Source organism: Convolutriloba macropyga, chromosome 14, assembly GCF_964194025.1.
Source record: "Convolutriloba macropyga chromosome 14, txConMacr16.3, whole genome shotgun sequence".
Classification (NCBI taxonomy): domain Eukaryota; kingdom Metazoa; phylum Xenacoelomorpha; order Acoela; family Convolutidae; genus Convolutriloba; species Convolutriloba macropyga.
Window position 1 is genome coordinate 4,914,096 of NC_134481.1, and position 23,831 is coordinate 4,937,926.

General features: G+C 39.9%; 1 protein-coding gene across 3 annotated transcripts in view; it reads left to right on the plus strand.

Annotated features, from left to right (window-relative positions):
• LOC142353630 (elongation factor 2-like) overlaps positions 1–23,831 on the plus strand; it is a 44,869-nt gene that overhangs the window by 17,111 nt on the left and 3,927 nt on the right. For all 3 annotated transcript variants that reach the window (XR_012761059.1, XR_012761058.1, XM_075405925.1), the window contains exons 5-8: positions 10,878–11,092; positions 18,510–18,961; positions 20,665–21,265; positions 21,756–22,062. Coding sequence is in view for 1 of the 3 variants with exons in the window: in XM_075405925.1 (XP_075262040.1) it covers positions 10,878–11,092; positions 18,510–18,961; positions 20,665–21,265; positions 21,756–22,062 (1,575 nt within the window). In the remaining 2 variants the exon portion in view is untranslated. The remainder of the gene's footprint in view (positions 1–10,877; positions 11,093–18,509; positions 18,962–20,664; positions 21,266–21,755; positions 22,063–23,831) is intronic.

Genomic DNA, 23,831 nt, shown 5'->3' on the forward strand with positions numbered 1-23,831 from the left:
CCTTACATCTTATCGCAGCAAACAAATACAAATGACCAACACCAACTATTACGTTCCGGCGTTAGAAACTTTGGTTGGGGAGGGATTTTCTTATATTCAAATTCAGGAAAGTCCCGCAAATTATTACGAGTTTACTATTGTCATTGACCCTCACTCAACTGAAAGCTTAATGTTTAGCAAATACGAGACTTACGAATTTCTCAGATTCATCGAAGGCCTAATTAAATCGGGTCAGTTGAATAGCTCGTGGCATGTCACAAGCTTACTAGATGATCTGAGACCACGAGTTGTGTTCCCCAACCGCAGAAAGGAATAATCCTTGCTCGCCTCCCTCCTGTAGTTCAACCTTCTTTTCCATACTTACTTCTCCCTTTTTTCTTGTAGCCTTACCGATGCCTACGTATCTTATATACTTAAAATATTTTAGTTTATTTTCCTTTTATCCATCGATCAGTTTTCGAGAGTTTGGGATTTTAAAATAAGATCATATAGATCTCGTATATACAGGTAACACTAAATAAAAAAATTATTTACAATGAAGCGCAGTCTTATACCCATTCCGCCTAGAAGTTTAGGGGGTTGTAAAGACCCATTGGAGTTACCCTGCATCCTCCTTAAAACAATTGATATCAATTACTGCATTGGTGGGGGGTAGTTCTAGGCTGGCGCTTCAATTCTTTTAATCTATATACAATGAAAGTAGCAAGTAATACTCTGATTAAACACTAGAATGAAAGGGTGATTAAGGCCTACCACATAAGAAGACGAAGTCAGAGTAATCAAGGTCAAAGTATGCAAGCATAAGTCTGAGTATTATCCACTAGTACAGGAAACCGGTTACTTCTCATAACTCCCCACCACGCAATTGTTCACCAGGTGAGAAACACCTCTCCTGGGGTAGCGACACTCTCTTCACTCTCATACCCATTCCCGTGCTTGTGTCACGTCTTGGGGTCTCCGACATCGTCGCCGGCGAGATAGCCGCCTCATTCAGTTCGAAGATCGTGTTGAAGCTGGGTGGAGCTCCAAAAGGTGGTGAAAAGCCAAGTTGACCGGTGCCAGGTCCCGATGAAAAGTCAGTACTGTCATCTCGGGGTATCCTCGACCACGGAAAGCGGTTCATATGTCGTCGGAAAAGTCTCTTATACAGCGGGGCGGGGTTCTTCATACAAGATCGATAGAAAAGGTATGCCATGAAGAACAGGACTATGGCTAATGAGAACCACACCACGACATTGACTGGTCGGCTATGATATGCACTCTAATGGAAATTCATGTGCTGGTTAATAATTCCTTCAGCAAAGGGACGAGAGATCCGCTCCATACTTTCCTCGTCCACAGTCTCTTCGGGCAATTCGATCAGGTTAAGTCTCAGATCCTCTAGCATTTCTCTATGAGCCTGATCACGAAAAGCATTGGGGATCTCTGATCCCAACTTTTCGGATTCCACTTTCCTTAGCGTAGCAAATAGGGTGCGCAGCAAAGGATGTTGCTGGATATTGATCACCATTCCACTGCTGTACTGACATGTCCTGGGGTCCGGGTACAGAACTAGAGTTCCACTGGGGTTCTCAAATCGTCCATTGCGAGGTGGCCGGATTAAACAGCTACGACATCCAGGAACTGGATAACCAGTCTGCTTCAACCCATGAGTAAAATTGAAGAACTTGTAGGCAGAAGACCTGGCTGTAACCAAGTAAGTCGAATCGTCTAAGTAGTCCGCTGTTGGCTCCTCTGGTAGTGCAACCAAATCCTGCGGGCACAGCTTCAAGGCGGCGGCAGGTAGGTCGAAAAACAAGCTGGACAGACAAGTGGCTTCACTGGTTCGGGACATTGAGAATGGTTTCAGACACAACTTCAGACGGTTAGTTCCTACACAGTGCGAATTAATTTTCTCTTCCGACACTTCAGCGAAATGGTCTCTTCTCTCCGACACTAGAAGGCGAGACTTTCGGAACAAATATTGGGTTGCCGTAACTCCATCGTCAATAGGTTGGGGTAACGCCACAGCTCGGTAGACATGGTACAATCCGCTAGTGTGATGAAGAGGGATATTCACGAGTACATTAATTCCCGTGGTTGTTATCACCGTAGAATCCACTAGCTCAAATCCGTAATAGGTCATCAGCTCGGATCGAGGTATGGCTTCCCGCATCCTGTCCAGTTTCAAACCATCAAGGACCTTCTGCAATACTTCAGGTGGAATTAGGGTAGCTGGAATTAGTCCCCTTGTCAATGAAGACAACGCATCATCCAAAATGTATCCAAAGTTGTGCAACCCGATTTTGAAAGCAATAAGTTCCTCACGCAGTGCGTTCAAAGCTTGCGAGTAATTTAGCATGGGCATTGAAAATCGTACAGCCTCCTGGTAGACATCGTGATGTTTCGAACTGACGCATAGCCGCTGGCCATCCAAAGCTCCGTCGGTTTCCTCCAACAACCGATTCATCGCATCGTGGATCATTTGGAAGTTCGAGTTCGCATCGTGAGAAACCATTTTCAACTAATTCCGGGTCTTGTTAAGTGAATACCCAAGCAAATGAATCCGCTCCCCGGTTTCCAAAGTTATTGACCTGACAGCTTTGTCAAGAAACTCTGCCTCCCGTCCTAATTCGTCAATTGCTTGCCTTCCTCCACAAAATCCAAAGAATGAGAAGTAGTGACAGAATCCCTGCTTGAGGACCGGAGCCTGAGCGATGGCGGCCGCGGCTCCAAGCAACAGTGGTTTCAGCCATCGTCGCTCCCTACTGTGAGTGTGTAAAGAACCATTGATGAACGTTTCGGCCCGTATCTTCATCTCTGCTAGCACTCGAGCAATGTCGTCCACTTCGTATTCTATCCCTATGAGTGCTATGTAAGTGACATTGATATAGCCCTGCGTCAGTTCCATATTTCCACAGATTCGTTGTTTGTAGTAACCATTCCATCGTTTCGCCAACTTGAATTGAAATTCTTGAAAGGCAAAGTCTAGGTGGGTCTTGTTGATAGCCGGAAGAATAGGAAAAGGGATCGAGACCCAAGTCGACTCCATGGCACTAGCTATGATTACTGGCGTCTCCGTGGTGAAAGCCGCTCCTGCCGTATGGTTGAAAGAGATACCATCCAGCTTTCTTGCTTCCATCGGTCCCATCACCGCAATTGAAATCAGAATGAGGTTGAAAGTCGACATTGTCCAGTTGAATGAATCCTAAACAGCCTGTCGTTAGTTGGGGTCGATAACTAAAAAGTGTTATGTGAAATTGTTAGTAGGTGGTAGTGCCTTCTCCCGTTTTCTATTAGTTATTCGTCAATACCCAGCCGAATGACTGGGCGGATCTCTCGTCTTGGTCGTCCTGCAGGTCCCGTATCTGGAGAGACTAATGTTACCTCCCTAGGTTCAGGAACACCAGATGACTGGTCCTGGGCTAGTTGCTCTGGTTCACGAAAAGGTGGCTCTGCTCGTGCATCGTCAGCAGTTACTGGCGCTTCCAGCTTGCCCCCATCAGTTGGAATTTACTGCGGTACCCTGGCTGGTTCCGTTACAACTTGTTCGTGAAACAGTTCCTCCAAGTTCGGCACGTCGTCATCAACCCGTTCATTTCGTCCCCTTCTCAGTACAAGGCGTCGCATCCTGGCATTCTGCTATGTTGGGCAAAAGTCAAATCCCTCTTCTTACCAATCGTCTTGATCTGCGCCCGGATGTTCCAGAAACCCTTCTGACCTGAGAGCCGTAGTCCTCTTCTTTTCCTTTGGGCTCCAAGCATCGCCTTCCTCCAAGTACGGTTTGAGCATATTGTAGTGTAGTATCCTCCATTTTGCCATTTGACTTGGTTTCGCTACTTTGTAATTAACCTCCGATGTTCGTTCTGAAACTACATGAGGACCCTCCCACGGCAGGAAGAACTTCCGAGAATTTGCTTTATGCTTTGAGTAATCCCACACTTTGTCCTGCTTTTCATATGGTTTCCCATAGACTTTCGTTAGTTGGGGTCGATAACTAAAAAATGTTGCGTGAAATTGTTAGTAGGTGGTAGTGCCTTCTCCCATTTCTATTAGTTATTCGTCAATACCCAGCCGAATGACTGGGCGGATCTCTCGTCTTGGTCGTCCTGAAAGTCCCGTATCTGGAGAGATTACTGTTACCTCCCTAGGTTCAGGAACACCAGATGAATGGTCCTGGGGTAGTTGCTCTGGTTCACGAAGAGGTGGCTCTGCTCGTGCATCGTCAGCAGTTACTGGCGCTTCCAGCATGCCCCCATCAGTTGGAATTTCCTCCGGTACCCTGGCTGGTTCCGTTACAACTTGTTCGTGAAACAGTTCCTCCAAGTTCGGCACGTCGTCAACAACCCGTTCATTTCGTCCCCTTCTCAGTACAAGGCGTCGCATCCTGGCAATCTGCTATGTTGGGCGAAAGTCGAATCCCTCTTCTTCCCAATCGTCTTGATCTACGCCTGGATGTTCCAGAAACCCTTCGGACCTGAGAGCCGTAGTCCTCTTCTTTTCCTTTGGGCTCCAAGCATCGCCTTCCTCCAAGTACGGTTTGAGCATATTGTAGTGTAGTATCCTCCTTTTATCATTTGACTTGGTTTCGCTACTTTGTAATTAACCTCCGATGTTCGTTCTAAAACTACATAAGGACCCTCCCATGGAAGGAAGAACTTCCGAGAATTTGCTTTATGCTTTGAGTAAACCCACACTTTGTCCTGCTTTTCATATGGTTTCCCATAGACTTTCTTGTGGTATTGATCCTTCTGCCTCCTCTGGTTTACTCCTAGAGATTCCCTAGCGGATGCATGAGCCTCTCTGAATAAACTTGACAGATCCTCTGCAAAAGCTGCCTCTTGTAAGTTCTTCGTCGTGGGGTTTTGGATAGAATAAGTCTATGGGGTACTGGCACTCCTGTCCATACACAAGGCTGTTGTCCTGTGAATTGTGGTGCTGTAAATAAAACTTTAATGGTGTAACAGTTTATCCCATGTTCGCGGGTTGTCCGCACAAAACTTCGAGTTGACGTCGGCAATCACCCTGTTGTGCCTCTCAACTTGCCCGTTGCCTCGAAGGTGATATGGTGAAGTCCTGGTTTTATCAATTTCCACAATTTTCAACAGCCTGCAGACCTCCAGCATGAGCTCACTCCCAAAGTTCTTTCCCTGATCCGTGTGGAGTACTTCGGGCACACCAAATCGCAAAATCCAACTTTCCACAATCTCTTTTGCTACATCAGGTGCTTCAGTACCCTTCAATTGGACACTGACCACATACTTCGTGAACAAATCTGTCATGACCAATATGTGCTTGGCTCGCGTTTCGTTGGCCATCGTAACTGGACCCAAGATATCTGCTGCAACCATGTGGAATCGTATCCCAACTTTAAATGGCACAAGTTCTCCAATCCTCTTTTTCCCAGCTGTAGTCCTAGCTGCACACGGTAGACACCAAGCGAGCTTCTTTTCAACATCTTGTCTCATGTGTGGCCACCAGAAACGTTGGCGGATTCTCCTTAACGTCTTCTCTACAGCAAAGTGCCCCTCACTGACTGGGGATGCGTGCAACTGATCCAGAATTTCCTTCCGGCCCACTACTGGAACAACGATTTGAAGTATTGGGGGTTTTCCGTCCCAGCAATACCATCGCCGGTAGAGGATTCCTTTCCTCACGGTGAGTTCGTTCCACCTAGACCAATATGCCAATACTTCGGGCCCATGCTGCACTGCTTCTTCTCGCGTCACTAAGTTGGAACCAAAACTCTCCAGATCTCCTCCCGGATTATAGGGGAGCCACAGGAAAACTCTGCTAATAGCTTCGTCCTCCTGCTGCATTTTCTCTACATCAGGCGTCTCTCTACTCCAAATTATTGCTTGACCATTCAGTGCATCTTTCTCCGAGTAGGCGCCTCTTCCCACTTCTTCTCGGATCATTCCACAGGATTCTCGGGTTCTTGCCAAAGCCACTTCTAGGGAAACAGGCTCAGGACAACTACCAGTCAATTCTTCTCTCTCTCTCCGGGAGCCCAGTCTGGTTCTTCTGACGTGCGTCTTGATAAACCGTCAGCATTGCCATGTTGATTGCCTGCTCTGTGCACAAACATGAAGTCAAATTCCTGAAGCTTTTGAATCATCCGTAAAGTCATCCCATCCGCATCCTGTCGAAACATCCAACGCAAGCTGGCGTGGTCAGGTCTTAGGACGAATGGAACGCCCAACAGATATGGTCGGTACCACTTCAGGGCCTGTATTACCGCCAAAGCCTCTCTTTTGGTGGTCGAGTACATCATCTTTGTCCTGCTTAACACTCGTGACGAAAACACCAGGGGTCGATCCACTCCATTGATTTCGTTGGAAAGTACGGCCCCAATGCTAACATTACTGGCATCAGTGTCTACAATGAATGAGCCCAACTAGTCTGGGTACTGGAGAACGGGGGCAGTCACCAGCTCTAATCTCAACCGGTCAAAAGATGCTTGCTGAGCTGGGGTCCACTCAAATCGTGCACTCTTCTTAGTCAAATCATGCAAGGGTTTGGCGATGCTTGCAAAGTTCTTGATGAATCTTTGATAGTAGTTAGCAAATCCAATAAAGGAGCGGACATCTCTCACTGTCTTAGGAACGGGCCATTCCTTAACTCTGACGTCTTCTCGGGGTCGGGAGACGTTCCATCTACTCCGATGACGTGACCTAGGTACACCACTTGTCTCTGGAAAAGCTGACATTTCTTTGGCTTCAATTTTAAATTTGCAAACGTAACGTCACGAACACTTCTTCGAGATGCTTCAAGTGATGCTTCAGGTGAGGACATCGTCCAAAAAGATGAGATTAGTTTGGTGGAGACTCTGCTGAAATAGCTCGTTCATAAGTCGTTGAAAGGTTGCGGGCGCATTGGACATGCCAAAAGGCATTGGGACATACTCATACAGACCTCCGTCTGGGGTCACAAAAGCGGTCTTATGTCTATGTTCGGCGGCTACAGGAACTTGCCAATATCCACTTGCTAGATCCACAGAAGAGAAAAATGTGTTTCCTCTCAGAGCGTCAAACACTTGGGCTTGGTTAGGCATCGGATAGGCATCCTTCACAGTGACATCATTCAGTTTCCTATAATCCACACAGAACCTCCAGCTCCCGTCTTTCTTTTTCTGTAGTACAATTGGCGCACTATACGGACTTCTTGATGGCTGTATCACTCCTCTCTCTAACATTTTTCTAATTTCTTCTTGGTATCCTAGCTGATGAGATTCGGTGTGGCGGTACCCTGATAGGCTTACTGCTACCTGTTTCAATCCGATGCTCGACCACGTCGGTAGATCCCAGCTCGGAATCATCCAAGGCAAACACGTCTCTGTATTTGATGACAAGGTCCCGCAGTGCTATCCAGTGATCTCCTCGTGCTTCCGGGGCACATTTCTTCAAAACTTGCTCGGCTTCATGTTCAGGTGAATTTAGAGGAACAACATCCTCACCAGCTTGCATTTTGAACTCATCCCTGAATTTAGACATAAGTTTTGTTGGCTTCTAGTCACCCTTTCAGCTAAGGTCTCCTCTTCCTCTTCTCTGTTGGGTCCTAAGTTGTCGTCATCCTTCTCGCCATCCTCATCGTAGATACTCCCAGAGGCCATCATAACCTCTACTTGGTCTTCCTCGCCAACTTTTTCCAGGATCTGGTGGACCGCTTCTTTCGTTTCGGCTTCATGTGTTGGCTTCGTGTTACTATTCTGCGAAGTTCCCCACAATTTTCCGCTGTTCAACGGTATTATAGCTGACTCCACTGGGGCTGTCCACAACTGGTTGGTCTGCAAATCGATTACACAGTTATGTTTTTGAAGATCCCTGAGTCCGAGAATCATTTCCGTTTTGAGTCCGTCAATTATAAGGACTTCACACTCGTCATCAATGCCACCCATTTTGAGATGAATTGTTGCTGATCCTGTAACGTTTAATTACCGACCGTCAGCTGCCTCCAGGAGTCCACGGTACCGCATCAATTTTCGCGGTTCCTTAAGTTGGTCAAATGTGGAAGATCTTATCATATTGGTTGAAGTTCCTGTGTCCACCAAAATTTCTATTGGAGTCCCATTTACCTCCCCCGTAACTGTAATACTTCCAGTTCGTTTGTCTGGTTCCCCCTTCACTGCAACTTTAGGTTTGAGAAACCGTGGTTCAAGTAGTTTGTTGACTGCTTCTGTATCGTTTAAATTGTCACGGTTATTAGTTGGATCTTGTTTGTTTTCGGCCGGGATAAAACCTTCTCTCCTAAATCCCTGGAGACTCCTGGCTCGTCTTAGTTTAAATGGTTCTGTTTCGGTTCGTTTTTTTTCTCGTGCGTAGCGTCCCATCTTAGAGCAATTGTAGCAGCGGACACCTTGCTTTGAGGTCCCAGACTGCTTCCTATCGGTGCTGGCAAAGTTCTGGCCGTAGCGGCTGGTTTCTGGGTACGGATTGAACAATCGGCGCGGGTTTCCGTCCTGATCTCCTGTTGTTTCTTTTCGTGGTCCGAGGATTACTGAGTTGACAAATTTAGTCATCATTTCGGACATCCCTTTAATCATGTCCGCCTGATTCTTTACTTGTTCCTTCATCTCGTCCATTTCTACCTTCATCATGTCGGGCTCCATTTGTCCACTCACAGCTTGAACATGATGTCTTTCCACGAATTGGTCTGACTGTTGAAGGAACCTGGTGGTCGCCAACCGCCTGCGCTGCCTCATTCTAGATCCTCGACTGATTGCATCGATGTTAAGGGCCCTATCAACGGCATCATTGAACGTGTTGGGGTCCTCCCGAAGAAGCAATTCCTGTACCTCTAGATCAGACAGCCCATCGATGAACTGCTCTCGGTTCATTTTATCCCTCGTAGCTGCATTCAAGGTGGCATTGGCAATTTCCCCAAGCGACCTCACCCGTCTGGAGAACTCTCGAATATCCTCTTTCTCACCCTGGGCCAAGTTCTTGAACTCTGTTCTCGCTGTCCTCGGATTCCTGTTGGGTGAAATCCTCGGGTTCAAGTACGTCATCGTTCTTGCCAGAGTGGGAGCGGGTTGGTCTTGCTCCTGAGCTCGATAGTGTTGGGGCATGGCATTAAACTCCTGCATCGCCCAACCAACAAGAAGGGTAGGTATATGTTTGTCCATGAGGTATGTTTGTCCATGAGGTATGAAAAGTGGGCTTTCCCTGAAAACCAATCGGGAAACAACGCCGACGGGAACTTTTCGGGCCTGCCAGCTGAGTTGTTGATCGCCAACTGGTTTTGAGCCACGACCACAGCTTCCGCAAAAAGCTGTCTTTCGTTTTCGTTCATTGCTTACATATGAACTCAGGACTTCTTCGTCTTGAACGGAGCTCGGATTACTCTCCTTGCTCAATTGATTGTAAGTGTACCTGAAGAGAACTGGCCCACCCAGGAGCGCCACTGTAGAATTTTGTATTTAGACTAGGTTAATAGTCGGGGAGACACTACCACCCGAAATCCTAACATGAAAGGTTTATTTTGGTGGAAAGGTTTTCTTCAAAGTTTACTCACAGTGTCCCCGGCTTGCTCTGTCTCCAGCTCAGAATCGACTCGGTTGCTCAAAGATAAATTGATATAATTTGATAGAATAAATCAATAGATTCAAGAATAAATCAATTGGGTTTTAAGCAACAGAAAATAACTCAAATTACTATATTGGAATTTATCACAAGATCCCAAACTCTCTAAATCAAAAAGAATAAGTAAAGTTCTCTGCTCTGATATCAGCCTCACGAGTCTCTCGTTCTTGGCTCTCGATATTCTTTACGAAAGTCTTTCTTCTATTAAGAAAGACCAACTTCACTTGACAACAGCTATTCCCTCTCTCTGATTTTGTCACTCAAGTTGAACTCCTCTACGATGTCATAGTTATTCGGAGCCTTCTATAGCTCTGCTGCCACATCAACAACCCTGTTGGTTTGCTCCCTCTTAGCAACTACTCGAATCACGACGTATTACAACGCGTGAACAACAGCCTTGTTCAAACCGCTGCTATGGACAACAAATGGTCCTCACTTATGTAAAGTTCGTTATGACCTCAAAAGAACAATTGAATGACCTGAACGCCTTCTTTATACATTGCTGACTTCTATTCAAGCTATACAAACTAGAACAATAGCAGTATCAGACTTATGACGCTACCAATTAATCAATCGGTCAAACTATGAACTCAAGAATCTAAGCCTTATTTGGAAGTCTAAAGTTCCCCCCATGGTATCTCTAAAACAAATTCCCTAGAAGTGACAACAGCGGAACTTGCCTCAAGGTATGCACTAACTCTCTATCAAGTTTAAGCATGCTGAGAAAAATACCGGATGATAACTAGCTTTTATAAAAATAAACCACTGAGAAAATAATTCTTTTACCTACTCAACTTTTGGATCCACATTGATTTGTCCTACTAACACTCGGTTCACCAAATGGCGTTTAAATGCAAGCCAATATACATGCTAACAGCTTGTTGCGGACCGATTTTTGAATTTCAAGTTGTATCCATTTTTATTGCGACATTTTGCGAGAAAAGTAGGATTTCACAAATTCTACAGTTGAAAAATTTGTTGAACCGTGCAAACAAAGAACTAGTTAGGTCTTTTAGAAAAGTTTAAATAATTTTTAATGTTTCGAAATGCAATCAGGTTTTGAGCAATTTTATAGGAACTCTTGTATTCTAACAAAAGAAAAATTTAAAACTGCAAACCTGAAATCAGTAATACTAGATATCTGAACTCCATGATTGTATAAGTCTCATTTTTTTGAGCTTTTTTCATCTGAGCTAAGCAAAATACCAAATAAGTTCATAAGTAACTGAAAATAAAGAAACTTGTTCGATAATGTAAGAATTTTTAAGTGAAAAGCAATTAAAGATGGTTTCAAAAAGAACGGATGTTGTTTTCCAGATATCGGATTTGGTTCCGGAGAGCAAGGTTGGGGGTTTACTCTCTTGCAAGTTGCCGGTATCTACGCTTCTAAGTTCCAAACTCAACCAGGAAAACTGGCAAGGAGACTCTGGGGGGAGAACTACTTCAGTGGGAGTGAGAAAAAGTGGAACACAACTGGGGGTCCACGATATGTCAGAGGGTTCAATCTTTTTTGCCTAGATCCGCTCAAAAAGGTACGCCATTTTTTCCATTGCACCTATGTTTATGAAATCAGATTTGCCCCAAGAACTAAAAAAACGACACGAATCAGTATATGAAACAACCCATAAATTATTAAGGACCTCCATTTACACATATACAGTAAGGAATTAAAATTGGAGCTCGACACGGGGCGGCATAATTTATGGGTGGTATTACCAAAAGACTGGGTTTTTTCCATATTGCCCGCTAAAAGACTCTTCACAGCCGAGAAGGAACTTAAAATAGTGATTAGAACTTCTATGGTGAATACGAGACTTAGGTTGAGAAAACAGTTTTAATCACTTCTTCTTTAAAGTTTTCAGATTTTACAGGCCTCGAATCAACGATTTGTTGACAACAGACAATTTTTGATTAATAATAATAAATTGTTTACTGTGTCTTTACAGCAGAATAAATAGAGCACTTACACAAATGATCAATAAAAAAAGAGCACCAGAAAGATCGCCATTAGACCATAAGGTCCGTTTTCAGGCGTCTCATAGTCGGAAGAGTAATTTCATGTTATTTATTTCAAAGTTATTCAGTGGAAATCAAAATTAAAGTGATAGCGATGAAAAAACAATGAAGGTTAGTGTTAAAATGATTTCAATTTGGTCATACTTTTTGATGAATAAATTTTCTAATTTAAGCCATAAATTAACCTAGTGAGTTGTTCATTCAGTAAAAAATAGTTTTCTAGCTTTTCGTGAGCAAAATTACTTTTGTTACAAAATTAGAATCCAGTTGGAGAAAAACGTTTAAGAGTTTTCGGATTTTATTTGACAGACTGTTTTCGGAAAAAGATGAATAAAGGGGGACAGCTTTAACACGTTTTTCGCATGAGCACAGTTTTGACAGTTCATTTTGTGTAATGAAGTGATTTATGTCCATGATGCAACTTTCACGTCTTATGCATTTAGTCAGCAGTTTAAAAACTGCGTACAGATGAAGCTCCTGGGCCGAAAAAAACTTTGTATTTCTCTCTGATGGGAGAAACTGAGTCAAACTTTTGAACAAAAAAGATTACTCTCAGTATTCTATTAATTTTCGCATCGATTTTCTGCATCGTAGCTCTACTGGCAGTACCATAGACTAGAATCCCGTATTGAACCACTGGTTTAACATAAGTGTTGAAAATCTTGATCAATTGACTGCGATTTAAAATTTTTCTCAATTTACAAAAAAAAGTCCGCAAAATTGTACCAATTTATTTTCTACGCGATTCGAGTGTCCTCTAAAACATAATTTTTTGTCAATTTTTTATGCCCAAGTAACTTAAAGAATTTATTTTTTCAAGGCGCTTGCCGTTCATTGTAAAGACATCACTTCTGTCATGCTTACTCTTAAAGGTTATGGTTTTACTTTTATCCGTGTTCAGTGTAAGTTTGTTCATTTTAAGCCAGTTTTCTGTTTGAGATAAGATCAGTTGATGTTCCCGACAAGCATTTGCTTCATTTGATTTTGTGTAAACTGCAGTATCATCAGCGTAGAAAATGAAGTTCGAGCATGGGCTGTTGGTTTTCAAATCATTTATGTAAACAATGAAAAGAAGTGGGCCTAATATAGACCCTTGTGGTACCCCGTATTTAACTTCTGTCATTTGCGACTTCCTTTGTCCAGACTGTACAAATTGTTTCCTGTTTTTCAAATAAGATTCCAAAACAGTAGATACAGGACCCCTTAATCCATACATTTTACACTTTTGAAGCAGAATTTTTCTGTCAATAGTGTCGAAAGCTTTACGTAAATCTAAAAATGTGCAATAAGTGTGCTCCGTATAAGAATGTTTTGATGATCGTATCAACTCAACCAAACTACTATCTGCGTCAACGTTTCCTCTTTTTTCCCTAAAACCGAATTGTTTGCTGTTTAAAATTTCAAAGTCTTTAAAATAGTTAGAAATACGAATTAGAATAACTTTTTCAAAAATTTTACCAAGAGTTGGTAAGAGAGATATTGGGCGAAAATTATTGGGTTCATTTTTTTCACCTTCTTTATGTGGAGGTATTATTGATGCTTTTTTCAATGAGTCCGGAAAAATGCCTTCCTGAAAACATCTGTTAATCAGTTTGGACAGGTAGCGCGCGATTGAAACTGCTACAGATTTTATAAAGATATAGTTAAGATCCATATAGTCTTCGCTGTATTTTGACTTAGAATCCTGGATAACTATAAGCAGTTCTTTTTTGCTCCTTGGTAACAAAAACATAGATGGAACTTGTTGATTTTTTAATGAACACTCACTCTGTCTAAAATTTTTGTTCAATTTTTCACCAATTGTTGCAAAGAAGTGATTGAAATCGTTTACTTCCTTTTGGTTGAGATTTTGTACTTTTTCTCGCTCATTTCCGCTAAGATTTCTTATTAATTGAAAAAATTTTCTGTTTGATTTTGCTGCATGCTTTTCTATTATTTTATGATAAAATTGTTTCAATTTTACTTTCACCATATGTTTAACTTTTTTACGTTGTTCTTGGTACTTTTCTTTGGCCTCTGTTGTTTTTGATTTCATACTTTCTCTGAACATCCTATTCTTTTTTGCAGTTTCTCTTTTCAATTGGTTATCAACCCAATTTTATTTTTTACAACCTGCTTGGGAAGATATCTGTCCAAAATTGATTTCAGTAAATATTGAAGCTCTTCAAACTTGTTATCAATTGTCTTGTATTTCTCACAATTTTCAAGTTTTGATATTTCATGACTCAAAACAAACTTTTTTTTTTCAATTAGGGAGATATCTTTAAGTTTTTGCCAGTTTCTTGAAGTGATGTATTCAAGTTTGTTTTCCATCTGTGTTCCTGTCTGAAAACCAAGAAATACAGAATAATGATCAGATATACATGTTTTTTTAACTTTAAACTCTGCTGTAAAATTGCAAAAAAAAGATGTCTAAGTTTGATTTTGAGCAAGCGGTTTCTCGCGTAATTGAGTTTTCATCAATTATTTTCATACAACATCCTTTCATAATTTCCTTCAACGTCTCTCATTTCTGATTGTTCTTTAAAAAATTGATATTAAAGTCACCACAGACGATATTATAAGATTGTGGCTCTATTATTAAACTGTCAATATAACTTTCAATTTTTGAAAGGGTTTCCGTGTTAACTGAATTTGGAGGCATATACATGCAAGTTACATAGATGGCGGTCTCGACGGTTCCGGTAACTCTCATAGTGAGTGCCTGAAGTCCGTTTAAATTACACGAGTTAACAACTTTTGCTTGTAGAGATTTTTTAATAAAAATTGCAACACCTCCTCCTCTTTTTTTTCTGTTGATATTAACGAGAGGTCTATAACCCTCTAGAAAAATTGATTTTGTGTGATGATATTCCTTGAGCCAAGTTTCCGTCAGACAGATTGCCGACGCTTTCTCACTTAGACTTTCTGATAACACTTGTAGATCATCATAGTTTTTGGTTAGTGAACGAATGTTTTGAAGCATGATTTGGAAACAGTTTGACATGTTTTGCGATAAGACTTGAAATTTTAACTTAATTAATGAACTTACTAGCTACGCAGGCCGCCAGACACAACCTAATGTAAAAAGTGTATATGATTTTATAAATTAAATGAAAAAAAAAACGCAAAACAAAAGCAAGAAAAAAAACTTTCCACAGATTAGTAGTATCAAATGGAATCAGTTCCCGCGAAAATCACAGGAAGAAAAGAGCAATGATTACAAAGTTACTCTTCCTTAACCCTTGTCTCTTCAAAAAGACCGCGTATATCACAGTCCGACTACTTGCGGAAATCACAAGCAGAGTTAAGGACAGAGAACTCCGCTAATCAAGGGTTTTAACCAGCTGGTGGTTTTCTGTAGTGTCAAGTGCAATAATAATACTAATTTTTAGAATCCTAATAGAAAGATAAAATTGCTCTTCCGGTTGAACATGATGGGAGTTTTTGAGTTACAGAAACAGAAAGCACATTTCAACATAAATCCAGAGCAATTATTTTGATTCAGATTTCGTTTTCTAGTTCTCATCTTGTTTTACTATTTTTGTCGTTTGGCAGCGGAAGATCTGATGTCTACATCATCGTTCTTAACATTTCGCTTTTTAATGGTTGTAAGCTTGTCTAATTCTCCTATTTCGTTCACCCGAACGAATTGTGGTTTCTGTTCGTTGTTTTCAACGAGCACGGAAACAACGCAATTGTGTGTTGTTGTAATTAAGTTGCGTTTCGTAGCCTCGGCTTTGATTTGAGCCTCACATTCAGGGAGTGGCTCGTTTATGTAGATGTTGTTTCCATTGATTGCGTTTTTCTTATTTCGTAAGGCTCGTATTTTCTTAAAAATTTCTTTTTGGTCAGCAAAATAGATGAAATTGCATATAACAGTAGGCATATTGTTGTACTTCAGTTGACCCGGTACAATATGACAAGCTTTGATGTTGGGTCTCTCCAGGTACACTCCAAGAAATTTATCAAAAAATTTCAATGTTTCGACGGCAACGTCCTGTACGCTTCGACTATCAAATGGGGGGTTAACGATTAGAACGCTATCTTTCCTTGAGTATCGTTCCTGTGCTCTGAGCCGATCGTTCATGTTTTTCTGGTTTTTTGTTAGCATTTCAATTTTTTGGTCTTGTTCAACAATAGTTTTACGAAGCTTAGATACTTCCTTTTGTAACTCTTGTATTTGTGATGTTTGTGTGTTGTTTTTACTCACGATACCATTGGCCACATCCTCTGCGTTGGTTGATTCCATAGTCCAGTCAATAATAAAAGAGAAAAATAGAAGTTCAATTTAATTGTTTTGATCAATAAAAGACAAGAAAAGATTCAGTTTCGATAAGCTAATGCGTAAAACGGCCTGCGTAGTTTCGTTTTATAGACGTAGAAACATCAAGGTCAAAAAGAAAGAAAGAAATAGAGCAACCGCTCTGTATGAATGCGTGTGTTTTTTATGATTAATTAAAGATGAATTTAAAAACAAGTTAACTTCACTTAAAAATTAAGTGATAGAAAAATATTGTTTTAGCAGAAATTATAATTGTTTTTGACGGAAGATATGAATTTCATTAGCTGAACATTCTGATTGACTGAATTAAAGCACAATAAATGTAAGAAATGGCTTACTGAATTAGAAATTGAATTGATGCTTGATTTTCTATTATTTGCAATCGGGTTCCGCGGGGCTTCTCGGTTGCCGCAACCCAAAACGCGGGGAGGCTTTAGCTACTGATAACCCTTCAAGTTTTTGCTGAAAAATGGCGTTTTTAAACAACAACGTATTTAAAACTTTCCAGTGAGAAAAAAACGGGAACTGCTCAACATTTTCCATTGGAATCATGTTGTGTTACGTTGGCCCTGGCTGGCCGGAGGGCACTTTTTGAGCGGATGTCAACTCGGCTGGAATAGATGCCACAGCGATTGTGAGCGATGCCACAGCGATGCCTATAGCAATAAACAGGGGTGCACTGTGGCTGAAAACTAGTTGAATACCAAAAAAATGACAAAGTTTGTTTGTTTATGGCAGTGAAATTCGTCAGAAATCAATAATACTGTCGGCGGCATGGGTTGCAACGGTTAACAATGTATATTATTTCCGAAAATTTTTCTCTCTGTAATACAACTTTCATCTCGTTTTTACTTCAGTTTAATTTGCGTTCACCTCCAAATAGGGCGGTCCTCAAAACGTTTTTTCTCTTCTTTGAATTTGAACATGGCCGAAATTCATGACTTTGTTTGTGCGTCTTTGGAGTTTTTCGAGATATCTGAACCACGGCTAACGAAAAAATAGTCGGAGACTAAACTTTTGGTAAAATTTTGTAGCTAACTTTAATATGCAAGTGAGAGTCGTTGAGCTACAAATTATCTCGTTCACTGAATTTTCATTTTTCATGGTCCGATCAAATGTTTAAACAAATTTGTCTTGCGTTCATACTTTATATCAACTGCATGTTTGTTCATTTTGACCTTGCACATATAATTAAGATCTTGCAGCTCGTAGATGACAAATTAAGTTGAATGATACAAATTTTTTCCCCATATTAACTGACAGGTCTTTGCAAAAAGTTATTGAAGTCTAAGCAAAAAATTTTTTATCACCCTCTGGTTTACAATCACGGAAACAGCCGTGTGAGCTCTTTTTTTTAAAAAACGTTAAACAGCATATGTTTATTTGCGTTTTTCATGTTTTGTTTGGGAACAGATATCTTTAATGGTCTTAAATTTCTGCTAAGACTTCAAAATTTTAGTTCAAAAAACAAAGACAATAGGAACAATGACTCACAAAATAAAACAAGCTTTCCATTGCACATGGAATGCCAAGGTAGAGGTGCCATTTTGAAGTGACCTCTGATAAGACCGTGCCAGACGAAAGTAACCTCTGATCAGACCATCCCAGACAAAAGTATCCTCTGATCAGACTAAAGTGCGCTCGAAACACCGTGTGCGCTCAAATGTGCTCGAAACTGTCTCTGACCAGACCTTTCCAGGCGGAAATGACCTCTGATCAGACCATAATCAGACCATTGTCCAGACGATTGTGCGATCAAAATCAATTCTAATCAGACTATTGTGAGCGCAAAAGTCATTCCTGATCAGACTATTGTGCGCTCGAAATAACCTCTGATCAGACTCAATTGCGCCCGAAATAATCTGACCAGTGAATGGTTTTCTTTATGAACAAAATTTTTTAAAATTTTGTTATAATATATTCATTTAATAAAAATTGATGTTTGCATTATTAAAGTCATCTAAAGAAAAAAAACTATTCTAAAAATACTGCTAAAAAAGAAACCCTAACTTCTGAGAAAAAATTTATTTAATATACCATTAGTCCATAATTCGAACTCAATGGATGAATTTAGACAGCTTTCTATATAAAACATCGTGTTCATCAAAACTTCCTTTTAAGGGGACTGGCGTTTTCTATCAGTTGGAGCCCTTTGGTTCTGAACAAAGCCATCAGACTCTAGATGCGTCTCTGATCAGAATGCTGCATTTTTGTTGTCTTTTGGCGGATTCAGCATCTCTCGGTAAAAAAAAACAAAAATAAAAAAAATTTCTGCTCAAAATGGTCTTTGCTCAGGCCCCATTGCGCTCAAAAATTTCTTTGATCAGACTAATGTGGCTTGAAACCGCCTCTGATCAGAGTATTCCCATCCTGAAGTGACCTCTGATCATACAATCCCCAGACCTCAGTGACCTCTGATCATACTATCCCCAGACCGAAGTGACTTCTGATCATACTATTGTGCTCTCGAACCAAATCCCAGACCCTGTAATTTTGGTGTGGGAACACACTGTGTGCGTTGGACTTGGTCTGATCAGAGGTCACTTCAGGATGGGTGGACGAAACAGATTTTTTTTTATATTCCTGAAAACTCAAATCCTTTTTTGTGATTCATTTGTAATATAAGGATTATTTAAGACTTTCTGCTGTATAGTTGTTTTATTTTTTAGCTATTTCAAGCAATAACGGACAATTCTGCAATTGACGCTATCGAAGAATTGCTTCGACCTTTTGGGGTCCAGCTGGGAAGCAATGAAAAATCTCTGACTGGTACCGAATTAGTCAAAGCGACTCTTTCCAAGTGTTACCCTTTGCAAAATTGCATAGCAGAGCTGGCTTGTATTCGATTACCATCACCCGCGGTTGCCCAGAAATACAGAGTTGACGTCTTATACGATGGTCCCAGCGATGATTCTTGTGCTTTTGGCATCCGAGATTGTGATCCGAACTCTGGGTTGACATTTTTTGTCTCCAAAATGGTCCCAACTAGTGATCGAAATGCCTTTTACGGATTTGGGCGCGTTTTTTCGGGAAAAGTTAAAAGCGGTGTGGGTGTGAAAATAATGGAACCCGAATTCAAATATGGATCTAAGTGGGGTTTCGCAGAAGGGAGTATTGACAGGTACGATTTATCCAATTGTTTTGTTCAACTATGCAACTTTTTTCCCTTGGCAATTTGTTCATTAAAGAATATTACGTAACGTTACCAGGGTCGATATTTCAATTCTAATGATATCGGAATTCGCTTATTAGAATGCCCTCTTTTATTCACCTCTTATTTTCGTTTATCCCAAATCGCTCGGATTTCCCTTACGTATTGTTGGGTTATGGACTTTCGCGAGCGGAATAAAAGCGTTATTAACTAAGTAAAAAGAAATTATTTCTCAAAAAATGAGAGTATAGCAAAGTGATATTTTAAAGTATGATTAAAAGATTTGGACTTGGGGATGAAAAGACTCAAAAATCAGCTATATATATACCCATTATCAGTGCGAAAAATTTAAGATACAACACTAATCATAGATTGTTGTATCTTGAAAAAAAAGTTCATGAAAAAATCCGATCCCAGAAAGCGCCTTGCATTTTCAAAAAATTTGACTAAAACTCGTGAAACGAAAGGAAACAGATGTTAAAAAAATAAAATTGTCTGGAAACGAATAAGTCATAGTCGAAACAATCATCAGCTGCAAAAAAAAATTACAAGGTACATAAAACAATAGTCAGGAATGTATCGATGAAAAATTCAGTTTCATTTTTAAAGATGTCGATGAAATACATTGTTCCTGGGTTAAAGAGTTTAGAAACCAAAAAAGTTAAAAATAACTGGCAAAATCAAAGTTTCACTGACGTTTGATGAAAACACATGATGTCAGCATAAACGAAAAATGATAAGCTATAATCATGGAGAAAATCCAATATTGCTAAATTGAAAAATCGTTGAGATTAACACTCTCATTACTGGGACTAAATATTAAGACAAAAATGTGATCTTTTCAACACCCCCTTTTGCGAAAGGGGTGGCTATTCTTCAATAGAATTTAAGCAAGCGCTTTATTAACCAATCAGAGACGACTAATAACTTTCTACCTATGCGCATACTATGTTAAATTGAATAGAATAAAATAGGCTATGCAATATTACAAAGCCGAAATGGAACTCAAAGCGGAAAGAATTTCCGACTGGCGGGTCGGTGGGCGGGCTTCGCGCGCGTCGCGACTTTGTCGCGATAACCGACCCGCGGTTGCCGGATTACATCCCGCAGCGCATAGGAGGCATGGCCGTGAACAGCGGTCCGCAAAGGTGGTTAAACTAATATTCGGCTATCAAAGCTATAGGCCAAGTAATATTGTAATAAAGCATAGCACAGAAGGGGGCGATTCTTGACTAAGTACCAAAAGGGGGGGGGCAATTGTTGAAAAGATCCCAAAAATGTTACGATTTGTTAATGCCTCATTAAAGACCCAATGAGACCTGTCATTATAGAGACTAACTAATTGGACAAATAAAGAGCTACAAACAACAAGAATTTCTCAAAACTCAAAATTACACGAATTTTCCATTGAAAACATAATTTGTAAATTGTTTGAAAAATAGATTTCAAACCATTTAACAGATTTTTTTGCCCCATTTATGAATAAATGGGAACTGTCATCGATGAGACTGCGTAATAGAGGATACCATGTATCAATTAAACCTGGTTAAGTTTCGTTCCGGTAGCAAATTTTGTCCCGGTTGAATGTTGACCAAAATTTTTTCGGGGTTTGAAATTTCTCCCGGGTAGAGAAATTTTTCTTGGCGCACTCAAATTTCATTTGCCTTTTTCAGTGTCAAACTATTGAGTGGACAGATCATATCACCCATTGACGAGATTCCATGTGGAAATATATGCCTTGTATCTGGATTCGAAGAACACTTGACAACTTCCGGAACCTTGTCAACATCCGAGGACCCTCATAGCTTCACCAAAATCAAACATGCCAGCACTCCTATGTTTAGAGCATCTCTTAATGCTGGTGCGGAGGAAAATAATTCAAAACTATTCGAATCGATGAAAAAATTGGCAGAAATAGATAAATCGGTTCAAATCAATACAAGCGAAAATGGGATCCCACTTCTTGCGGCTTGTAGTGAAAACCACATCGATAAATGTATCGAGGAACTTCAAAAAGATTTTGGAACTACGGAGGTTTCCAAACTGCAAATCGATCCGGTTTTGATGGAAACTGTCACTGACAACTTTGACGGACTTGCAACTGCTGTTTGTGAAAGCTATGACAAGCGATGTAAAGTTGTTTTTATAGCTGAGCCGCATGTCAATGAAGATATGAATTATTTAGACGTGGAGCTTGATATTAATGATGTTGCTGGTTTGGACGACAGCGAAAAGCGACTGGTTGAAGCTGGTTTCAAAGAAGCTGTGTATAAAGTTAGTTTTTATCACATATCAGGACCCGTATCTTAGTACATAGTAAATGAGCAACGATCCGCAATGATATTTCAATTCTGTGTTTTTAATATGGCCAAATTCTTATCTTACCACATTTATGCCAAGGTAAAAATCAGATTAAAATTTTCGGATGTCAGAAAATTCAATACGAGCCGGCATCTCTGCCAATTAAAGTGGACCTCTTTAAGTTCACTTCGCCTCTTTAGCTCCACATAACGAAAAAACTTGAAAAATTAAGCGCATTTCAGCTTATTTGGCACAGAAAAATGCGCTGAAACGGCGCTGACATCTCGACCCGAGACCGTTTGGACCAAACTCCATTTCGGTCTGTTAGGGTCTGATCATAAGCTAGTTCGAACGAAAACCTTGACCTAGGAAAACTATCACCCCCAATTTTGAGGGTCACGTATATGCCTCATCTACTCTTGTCACTTTGCCCCAGCATTTCCTCATTATTCCATGTTTTCAGGGAGTTTTAGCCGGGGAAAAATGTCACGGAATCAAATGGCGAATGGTGGAATTTTCCATCAACGGTGCAAATGATGATGACGTCATCGCAACAGTCAGCCGGGCTGTGAAACTAGCGCAATTCAAAGCCACCCCCCGATTCCTTCAACCTATTGTGAAAGTGGAAATAGAAATACCAAATGATTGCGTGGGTGTAGTGTTCTGCAATATACCGAAAAGGAATGCGCTACCAGTTGGTGACAGGGTTCTCGATCTGGACCCCGAAACAGCAATTGTATCGTTATGCATTCCTGGACCTGATCTAATTGGTAAAAATTTTAAAAGTTCCTTTTACGAGAAATATTAGTATCCATATTTAACATGGCATACATTTAAGCTGAATAGGTCTGTTTTGAAGGTTGAGCACTGAATTATTCAGTTTTCATGTTTTTGTGAATTTTATTGATAAATATTTCTTAACAAGAAATCAGCTGGAATCTAGTATGTCCTGTGCAAATCAAAAAACCTTGTTAGTTGAATTAGTTGAATTCCAATTCACAATAAAATTTTTTTTATTACTTTTGCGATTTAATTTTCTGTAATAGATTAGGTACTAATTAGATTTGCTCTATTTCTGCATACTGGTCGTTAGCTAGTTTTTAGTTTTAAACAATGCTTTCGATCAAATAAACGTCAAACGTTTTTGAACTAAAGATGTTTGCTAATTTTCTTGTCAATTTTTCTGACAATTTGTTTTCGTTATGCTTCTGAACGTATTATTCATGAGAAGCGCGGTCGGTGTCACTTTACGAACCTTCAATGAAGATAACTTCAATTGGATGACGAATTTGAGGAAAATTAAATTTATAGTCGATTTTCTGGAATTCAACACTGTCATAAGTCTTAAGTCAGTGTTGAACCTACAGGGGAACTTTTACAATTTAGGCTAGCTAAAATTTAATTACACAAAACTAGTTTTTGTCAGATTTATAACCAAATTTTATAGCAGTAATTTGCACTAACTTTCTCAATTTTTTTGTAACATGTAGTTTTTCCTCTAACCCCATATGAGGTAAAAAAACAAGGTTCAAGAATCACACGAGGACTGCTCAAAAAGTGCAGAGAGAATGCATTTGATTAAAATGTTTTCTATTGATAATTAAATCTCCTCAAATTTAACATTGGTTTATATCAAACCTATCAAATCAAGTTCATAAAAATTCAGCCTTCTAACGTCTTCAAAATTCATCTAGCTATAGTCAAAACTTCTGATTGTTTTGTTCAAAAAATTTTAAGAAAATGTGGCAACGACATCTCTTATAGGAAAGATTAGTTCCTAGGTTCCAAAGCAATGAAATTTATGTACACGGAGGAGGTCTACAAGACACAAATTGATCAATGGAAAAATAATGTTTTAATTTTAATCTGCAAGTTGAAAAATTATGAAAGAATCTGGTTCAAATTTAACGTTGTCAAACAGTTTCATTGTGTAAATAATGGTAGAAAAAATATTCGACTGTTGAACGCAAGTGATGAGAGTGTTCCAAATATCCGAACAACTTAAGGGAGACAGTTTTCGTACACGCATAAGATAAAGTAAACAAAAAATTTTATTTTAACCGACCTTATCCCAATTACAAAGACAAAGATCATGTACAAAATAGCTTTCAATATTTTTCCGTCCTTCCATTCTTTTTTCCAAATGTTTGGGCAACACAAATTTGACAACTAAGAGACAGTCAAAATTTCAGATATCAAGCAACAAGTTATTTTAGTTTGATGCAAATTTTTAAGAATTCTCGAATAAAATAACCCTAGAAAACATGTGAACAATAACAAGTATGCTGAAAGTTTGCTAAAAATTTGCAAATTAACTCAAATTATAGTCAACCATTTTGCAATTATAGTAACGTTTCAAAGCAAATAAATACTAAAACCTTTAAAAGTCTTGCAACGTTTTTACCAGTTAGTTGTGTTTGAAATCAAAATCAGCACGCATTTCTATAGATGCTGAAATCTGTCTAGAACAGGGCAAGATAATAGAAAATGGTAGATTTTATTGCTTTTATTAAATTTATTTTGAAATCATGAAATGTTT